This window comes from Formica exsecta, unplaced genomic scaffold, assembly GCF_003651465.1.
Source record: "Formica exsecta isolate Colony F162 unplaced genomic scaffold, ASM365146v1 scaffold178, whole genome shotgun sequence".
Taxonomy (NCBI): Eukaryota; Metazoa; Arthropoda; class Insecta; order Hymenoptera; family Formicidae; genus Formica; species Formica exsecta.
In genome coordinates this window covers 175,870-184,793 of record NW_021849095.1, presented here as the reverse complement: position 1 = coordinate 184,793, position 8,924 = coordinate 175,870, and the positions used below count along the sequence as shown (strand labels likewise).

At 37.8% G+C, this 8,924-nt stretch overlaps 1 protein-coding gene across 1 annotated transcript in view; it reads right to left on the bottom strand.

The window, feature by feature from the left end:
- Positions 1-8,924, bottom strand: part of LOC115233583 — a 58,818-nt gene that overhangs the window by 17,796 nt on the left and 32,098 nt on the right. Inside the window, exons 8-13 of the mRNA XM_029804085.1 lie at positions 4,144-4,387; positions 3,789-4,009; positions 2,808-3,032; positions 2,199-2,442; positions 1,844-2,064; positions 880-1,072 (exon numbers count right to left, since the gene is read on the bottom strand). Of these exons, the coding sequence (XP_029659945.1) occupies positions 880-1,072; positions 1,844-2,064; positions 2,199-2,442; positions 2,808-3,032; positions 3,789-4,009; positions 4,144-4,387 (1,348 nt within the window). The remainder of the gene's footprint in view (positions 1-879; positions 1,073-1,843; positions 2,065-2,198; positions 2,443-2,807; positions 3,033-3,788; positions 4,010-4,143; positions 4,388-8,924) is intronic.

The following is an 8,924-nucleotide window of genomic DNA, read 5'->3' as shown; positions in this document are numbered from 1 at the left end:
ACATTCCTGGTAATATATAATTTAATCTTTTATATTTAATTTAAAAGATATGATATAATTATATTTTGTTAGGTAACAGAAGAGGATATAAAAAAATTTTATAAACCGTTTGGTGAAATTACAGAAGTAAACCTTTTAAAACGTCCAGATGGAAGCTTAGTTGGATGCGGTTTTATACGATTTAAATGTATAGAAGATGCTTCGAAAGCAATATTCAATACCAATAAAAAGGAGTTTTTTGGTATTTGCAGAATTGAGTTTGTTTTTTTTTTTTTTTTTTTTTTTTTTGATATTTTAGGTATATTTAACGAGAAATAGAATCGATTCAGTTTTTAATTAAATAAAAACTATATAATTAATTCCATAATTAACTTCAAAATTAATTTCATTAATAATTTCTCCATTAATTCAGAATATTATATACAAAATGCGGTTCATATTAATAATAATTATGTTATTCAATTTTGATTAAATAACTGGGGATTGAATAAAGAATTCTAAGGGCATTTAATACATGGAGTAGAAAAGAATATTTCGGAATACACACTTTTAGAGAGTGCGGATGAAATAGAACCGCTGAAAACACTTAAAATTCTTCTATCTGAAAAATTGGGGGGAAATGTTAAAAACCGACCTGTTTTGACCTCAGCGATGCGAAGAGCCACTTGATGCATATAGAGACAAAGAGAGAGACAGAGACAGAGAGAAAAAGAGAGGCAGCTTGCAAAGGAAGACAAAAGAAGACATTAAGAAAATAGGAGAACTCAAAATTACCTTCGTGACGGAGAGCAAAGGTGATGGTGGTTGTGATGTTGATAGGATCGTATTTTTTTGTTTTTTTTTATTTTTTGGTAGCTGTGGGGACGATTTAGTGCTCACCTCTGGGGCTGGTAGACCTCGCTCCGCCCCTGTCGTCCCAATCTTCAGGTCGAGGTCGCGGCGAGAGTCTGCCGCCACCGCCACCTCCGACCTCCTGACCGCTCTGCACATAGTGCACGATGGCCGAGGTCACCTCCTTTATCGAGTTTCGTACTTCCAACTGCTGATTCGTTGTCTGCTGCTGCTGCTGTTGCTGCGAAACAAAGATATACATTTCAAACAATCAAAGATTTATTACAGATACGATTAATCTCTTGCAATTTAAATTAATTTTCGTTCATGAGTCGTCATTAAATACTTTGTGTTACTTTTAATATCAACAACGTTGCCTGACGTTGGGTTAAGCAATTACATATGTGTAAATTATATAAAGCAATCTGTGTGTGTGTTATTAATAACGGATGTGCAAATCTTGAGATATTTATTTATTTATCTTGAGATATTTATTGGATTTTTTTTAAATTATTAAAATTATCATAAAAGAAAAAAAGCTTTAAAACGTAATGGATCCTGAACAAAATATAGACTGCATGTCTGTCTGCGGGGTCTGTCCGCGAAAAAGAGATGCGAGACGACAGAAGCATTCCTGTCAGAATGTCTAATTTTAGAAAGCGACGGCGAACCGTACAAAGAGCACGATATAAATCATGTAGGCAAAGAAACAAGGACAAGATGTTACAAATATATGTACACATGCAGTGTCGTATCGTCGGTACTTGAACCTAATCCTCACTTGCAACATTCACGAATAGTATATTAATAGATATCGATTCACAAACTAGACGGAAATGCAAGGCTTGCTGACGTAAGGAAAGTCGTGACGTCAACGGTGACGTAAATAATCTTCTCACGCGGCATTTCGCATTTATCTTATTCGGTGCATTCGCGACGAATAAGGGACAAATGTACGCAATGAGAAAGAATCGACCGAGAAATTTTCTTTCTCTTCTCGTGTTTTTCTTACCTTGTTTGCGGCTTGCAACTGAGGAAGAATACCCTGAGCAAGACGTTCCGCCGGTGTGCGCGGATTGGTCAGTCGTTCCTGAGAACGCCAGCCCAAGTAGGGCTGTCGATGATTGAAGGACGACCTGGCCGAATTCGCGGGTGAACTGCCGGCACTATTCAGCAAGCTGGTACTCCATCTCGAGAATACGGGAGGCGTGGGACTGGGACTTAAAAGGGCACCTGCAACATAAGAATGAAAGAATGTTCAAAATTATTTTTCAATCTACCAAAAAAATTTACATCTATAAAATTAAATTTTTTTAGGGCCAATTATATATATTATTATGTTCGTTCAAAGATGACTTTGGCCTCACCTGTGGTCGGCTGTCGATTGGAAGACGACGAGAGGGACGAGAGGGAGGTGGTCTTGGAGCCAAGGGCGCGCCATCCTCCGTGCTGCGAAGCGTCGGAATGCCTCTTCAACCGGAAGCCATCGCGAGCAGCGGGTGAATTCTTGTACCAATCGGGCACATTGAGCCGTTGCAAGGATCGCTGCACCCTGAGCTCGTGCTCGCTTGGCACGCGCTCGCCCACTTTCTGCAGCTCATTCTCCGGCGGCTGCAATGACAAATGACGTGTTTGCGTTCGTCAATTATTGTGCAATTAATTAGACAAATCTGTCTCTCGCAATAAATTTAAAGAAATATTTCTTCCTCACGTAAGTTTGAATATTAAGATGACGATAATAACAAGAGAAAAATAATAGAAAAAATAATAGAAAAATTTAGGATAATAGAATAATAGAATTATAATAATGGAATTAACAAAAATTAATTTTAATAATCTTGATCCCTTAGAATTTACGTGACTAACAAATATTTATTTTGCACACAACCCATCTTGCGTGTGTTTATACATATATCTATATGATATCTATATTACACAAACACAACTAATCTAGTTTCTACAAATATTTCCCTCACAATGTTCGCTAAGAAAAATCGGTTTTGATGAAGCGGAGACGCGATCGTTTCGATCCGACATCCGGTGACGTGGTGGCATACAATGTAGTTGTCGTGCGAAGCATCGTGCGAAACATCGATCCTGCTTTGCGAAAGTTTCAGGGACAAACCTGCGCCAAGGTCGACGCGACGAGGTCCTCGTCGCAGCTTCTCGCCGCGCTCTCGATCAAAATTCGACACGCCACGCTATTAATGAGCTCATGAGCTGCCGTCATCGTGTTGTGTAGTCGCTATTCGAAGATCTATAATCGAGGATGCGAGTCCTCCGAGACGCGTCGAGAGTCGAGAGCAATCGCCGATCTGGGGACGACACTCCATTTTATTCACGGATTCGCTTCTATTTTCAGAGCACATTTTCAGACGACTAAAGCTATATTCCAAATGCAGGCTATAAATCTCATTAATATTTATCTTGAGATATTTATTGGATTTTTTTTAAATTATTAAAATTATCATAAAAGAAAAAAAGCTTTAAAACGTAATGGATCCTGAACAAAATATAGACTGCATGTCTGTCTGCGGGGTCTGTCCGCGAAAAAGAGATGCGAGACGACAGAAGCATTCCTGTCAGAATGTCTAATTTTAGAAAGCGACGGCGAACCGTACAAAGAGCACGATATAAATCATGTAGGCAAAGAAACAAGGACAAGATGTTACAAATATATGTACACATGCAGTGTCGTATCGTCGGTACTTGAACCTAATCCTCACTTGCAACATTCACGAATAGTATATTAATAGATATCGATTCACAAACTAGACGGAAATGCAAGGCTTGCTGACGTAAGGAAAGTCGTGACGTCAACGGTGACGTAAATAATCTTCTCACGCGGCATTTCGCATTTATCTTATTCGGTGCATTCGCGACGAATAAGGGACAAATGTACGCAATGAGAAAGAATCGACCGAGAAATTTTCTTTCTCTTCTCGTGTTTTTCTTACCTTGTTTGCGGCTTGCAACTGAGGAAGAATACCCTGAGCAAGACGTTCCGCCGGTGTGCGCGGATTGGTCAGTCGTTCCTGAGAACGCCAGCCCAAGTAGGGCTGTCGATGATTGAAGGACGACCTGGCCGAATTCGCGGGTGAACTGCCGGCACTATTCAGCAAGCTGGTACTCCATCTCGAGAATACGGGAGGCGTGGGACTGGGACTTAAAAGGGCACCTGCAACATAAGAATGAAAGAATGTTCAAAATTATTTTTCAATCTACCAAAAAAATTTACATCTATAAAATTAAATTTTTTTAGGGCCAATTATATATATTATTATGTTCGTTCAAAGATGACTTTGGCCTCACCTGTGGTCGGCTGTCGATTGGAAGACGACGAGAGGGACGAGAGGGAGGTGGTCTTGGAGCCAAGGGCGCGCCATCCTCCGTGCTGCGAAGCGTCGGAATGCCTCTTCAACCGGAAGCCATCGCGAGCAGCGGGTGAATTCTTGTACCAATCGGGCACATTGAGCCGTTGCAAGGATCGCTGCACCCTGAGCTCGTGCTCGCTTGGCACGCGCTCGCCCACTTTCTGCAGCTCATTCTCCGGCGGCTGCAATGACAAATGACGTGTTTGCGTTCGTCAATTATTGTGCAATTAATTAGACAAATCTGTCTCTCGCAATAAATTTAAAGAAATATTTCTTCCTCACGTAAGTTTGAATATTAAGATGACGATAATAACAAGAGAAAAATAATAGAAAAAATAATAGAAAAATTTAGGATAATAGAATAATAGAATTATAATAATGGAATTAACAAAAATTAATTTTAATAATCTTGATCCCTTAGAATTTACGTGACTAACAAATATTTATTTTGCACACAACCCATCTTGCGTGTGTTTATACATATATCTATATGATATCTATATTACACAAACACAACTAATCTAGTTTCTACAAATATTTCCCTCACAATGTTCGCTAAGAAAAATCGGTTTTGATGAAGCGGAGACGCGATCGTTTCGATCCGACATCCGGTGACGTGGTGGCATACAATGTAGTTGTCGTGCGAAGCATCGTGCGAAACATCGATCCTGCTTTGCGAAAGTTTCAGGGACAAACCTGCGCCAAGGTCGACGCGACGAGGTCCTCGTCGCAGCTTCTCGCCGCGCTCTCGATCAAAATTCGACACGCCACGCTATTAATGAGCTCATGAGCTGCCGTCATCGTGTTGTGTAGTCGCTATTCGAAGATCTATAATCGAGGATGCGAGTCCTCCGAGACGCGTCGAGAGTCGAGAGCAATCGCCGATCTGGGGACGACACTCCATTTTATTCACGGATTCGCTTCTATTTTCAGAGCACATTTTCAGACGACTAAAGCTATATTCCAAATGCAGGCTATAAATCTCATTAATTTTCCATATGCAAAATACACTGTATATTGCTCTGATTTATGTCATAAAAAAATATCACGTATATCTTATCATTAGAAAACAACAATATTTTTAAGTTAGATTTTGATAAATATTTTTCTTATTTAGAGGTTCTCTTATTTAGAGATATATGCCACTCCTCATATTCTTCATTGTGTCTTAACTTCAATGCTAATCGTGCGAGGGCCACATAACGGATGCACATAACGAATCTGTGTGTGATTTGCATGTACAAAGTCTAACGGGATTAAATCAAAATGGTTTCCACGTCTATTCGTCATCGAGCGAAGGAATGATACGTACAGTACGTACACGTGTGCGTATCAGCCTAATAAAAATATTTTTCGAGATATTGTGGATATTTTTATCGTTGTTTTTTTTCTCCCCAGATAGAAAATATACGCTCTTCACAAATATTTTCTCAACTTGAACCTCTTTTCTAACGTTGTCTTAAGAGACTCTCGGTTAGAATTTTCTTGGAGCAATCGTATTGACCCTATTTATTAGAATCACAACAGGAAGAAACTAAAATTAACTCGAAGAAGTGCAAAAGTTGAAACACATTTTTGCTTTAGATAGAATCACAAAAATTAATTTTCAAGTAATTAAGTTAAATGTGAGTCAATTAAAATATATATAATTAATATTTTTACATAATTAAATATAAGAATTTTATTCGATTGAAAAACAAGCTCTATTAATGCACGCGTAATTAATGTTTTATGTATTCTTCTCTAAATTTTTTTCTTAATCTGAATTGAGAAACTACAAATTTCGCAATTTCTAGTAAATATCAAGGATATCTTTGATATTTTCGATAGCGGAAAAAAAATTGAGAGCTTAATATTCTTGGTCCATTTCCGAATTTCGTGCAGATAGCAGTGATGCAGATTTCGGATTATGAGGCCAAGGCTGAATGAAGCGAGATAGAAACGATTCGTGTGCGGAAATGTGACGGAAACTCTTACGTAATACGAATAGGATGAGCACGCGACGAGTTCGCTTTACAGGATTCGATTTCGCGCGTAGCTAAATTTTTGATAAAATCGATGCCAAAGTCGCTGTAAATGTATTAAAGTAATATTCGCGATTCATCAAACGTTCGACAGCGCAAGTTTTTCTTACTTTTCCGTAATGTATACTATAAATAATCTATTAACGTTATATATCTTTGATAAAGTTGTATAAATTATGCAAAGATAAAAAAGTAAATATAAGTTTACATATAGTATAGAAATTAAATTATACTAACAAAAGAAAAAGAGATTAAAATATAGAACGACCTGTCGGAGAAAAGTAGAATCAGAGTGACATCAAGGTTCCACATTCTGATCGAAAAGAAAATAGAGCCAAGGTTCGATATCGCGTTGCGCGAACGGATGCATTGCGTAACGAGCATCTCAAGTTTCAGAGCGCGAAGAGATGCAACGATGCTAATTTTAATTACGGCTCTCGCCTTTTCCCTTCGTCGCGTCGTCCTCGCGTTGTCAATTGATGCGAATTAGGGGAAAGCCACCTCAAAGACGGTATAAAAGCGAAGCATCCGCCATTAGGCGGCCAAAGACCCCGCGTCTCTCTCGCTATAAGTGCATATGCATCGCGTCGATGTGCATCCTGTTCCCGCTGCATCCGATATAGCCCCGAGGCACACCGGGAATGCTTATGATGTCTCGATAATATCCAAGTATCTTTTACTTTTCATACACGATCTTGCAAATAAAACGGATTTTAACTACGAAACTTCTAATTTTTCCGATATTAAAAAAATATGCTCGATATATTAATACAATCTTAATTAAATAATTTTAATTAAATTCTGAAAGAGAAAATTGGTTTTTTCTATTTTATACGAGCTTGAAAAACATCGCTCATTGTACATATTCGCGACAAAATAACAATCGCGAACTTTTGAATGTACATCTATGATATAGAATTGCCGTGAACGCGATCCTATAGTCGTAATAAGTATAAAGAAAAGAAACCTGTATCAAGACTTTCGCCGTTACCATTCATTGTTAACCACCATCGATTGCAATTGTTTTCAAAGACTGACATTAATAATGCACCCACATCCAGGCGGAAGTTGCACAACTTTTCCTCGGCCATTCGAAACTTTGAAATAGCAGAATTATCCTATGCAAATATAATTCATCTAAATAATTTCTATACCGCCTTATCGCAGGAATATTAGTTGGAAATGTATCAGGAAAGTTTGACAACAAATGATAACTAGGACAGCTGAATTAGCCGAGTAGCTGATAATAGCGGAGCTACTCGCAAATGATTGATGCGATATCAATCGTATATAAGCGATAATTAAGTCATATTTTATGTTAAAATGCAAGAAAATATAAAAGCTCAATATAAGAAATCCATTCTCCCATTTCCTAATTTTTTAATCATCAAATGTTTTACATTTCACATTTTATTTCATCTGACTTTATACACGCACATAAATTTTACTTCAAGTATCGTAAATTATACCTTACTTTCCAATTTTGATGATATTTATTAAAGCCACGTGACATATTCCGGCTAAAATATCGCCTACGCAAAGCTATGCGTTGCGGTTCGCATATGGAGCACGTATGTGGCCTGCTGCATAAGCCATATGCAGATACATCGACACGCGTGTTCATAAATACACGCGTGTGAACGGATCCGTCTACAAAGTCGCACTTTGCGGGAACGAAAAGTCATCGTTTTATTACGCGAAAAGAGAATAACCGAGCATTTGTGCGTCTCACATGCAGCTTTTACTTTATAATCCAAAATTCTTACATTCATTGATGTGAAACACAATGTCTAGATTCCACAATGACCTTTGCCATTAATCAGAAAATGTTAAATCTTTATTCGACGTGTGTAATCAATTTAAAATCGATATAAAAAATATAATTATGAATTTTTATCCGTAAGAAATTCCCGATAAATAAAAATGTCAATTTTAATAAGGAACATGATTGTAATTACCAACTTGATTAATATAAAATTGTGATAAAACTGTGACAATTATATTACGTGGCTTTGTAATGTAGCGAATATTGGTCCCTTGATGTTTACGACACTGCACGTGGCACAACCCGTCGTAGATACACGTGGGCATGAAGAGCGCCCACACGTCGCGGATTCTCGCTCGGCCTTCGGACTCTCCTGCCTCTCGCGGGTATTAACGTTTCACGCAACTACCTCTTTCTTTCGCCATTCAGCAGCTAAGTGATCTAACGCAACCAATGTTGTTATTTTGCGGAATCAACGATCGCTCGAAAAAACCGTTGAATGTTGAAAAACATTTAATAAAAAAACTCTCGCGTAATTTCCATATAATTGTCATTAAAAATTCTCCGTGCTATTTCTTATAAAGGAAATTTAAAATTGAATTAATTTTATATACACATATAAAATAAATTTTTATTCAAACAAATTTTAAGACTAAAGTATATTTTTGTCTTAATATAAAAAGAACGTTCAACCTTTTATTTTACATAAACTTTGTTTTGATCGAGTAAATTTTTGTAACGGAGTTCAGCATCGATTCACTTTCAAGCTGTCATGCGAATTAAAGCCACCCCTCCTGCAATGGAGTTGCTTCTCCTATTATACGCCAAGATCTTTCACCCGAAATAGGGTGCTAAAGTAGGTCAAATATAGCGGCGACACAAGAGTAGATAACAAAGGATCAGTTTCTGCATAGTTCTCGATAACAAAAC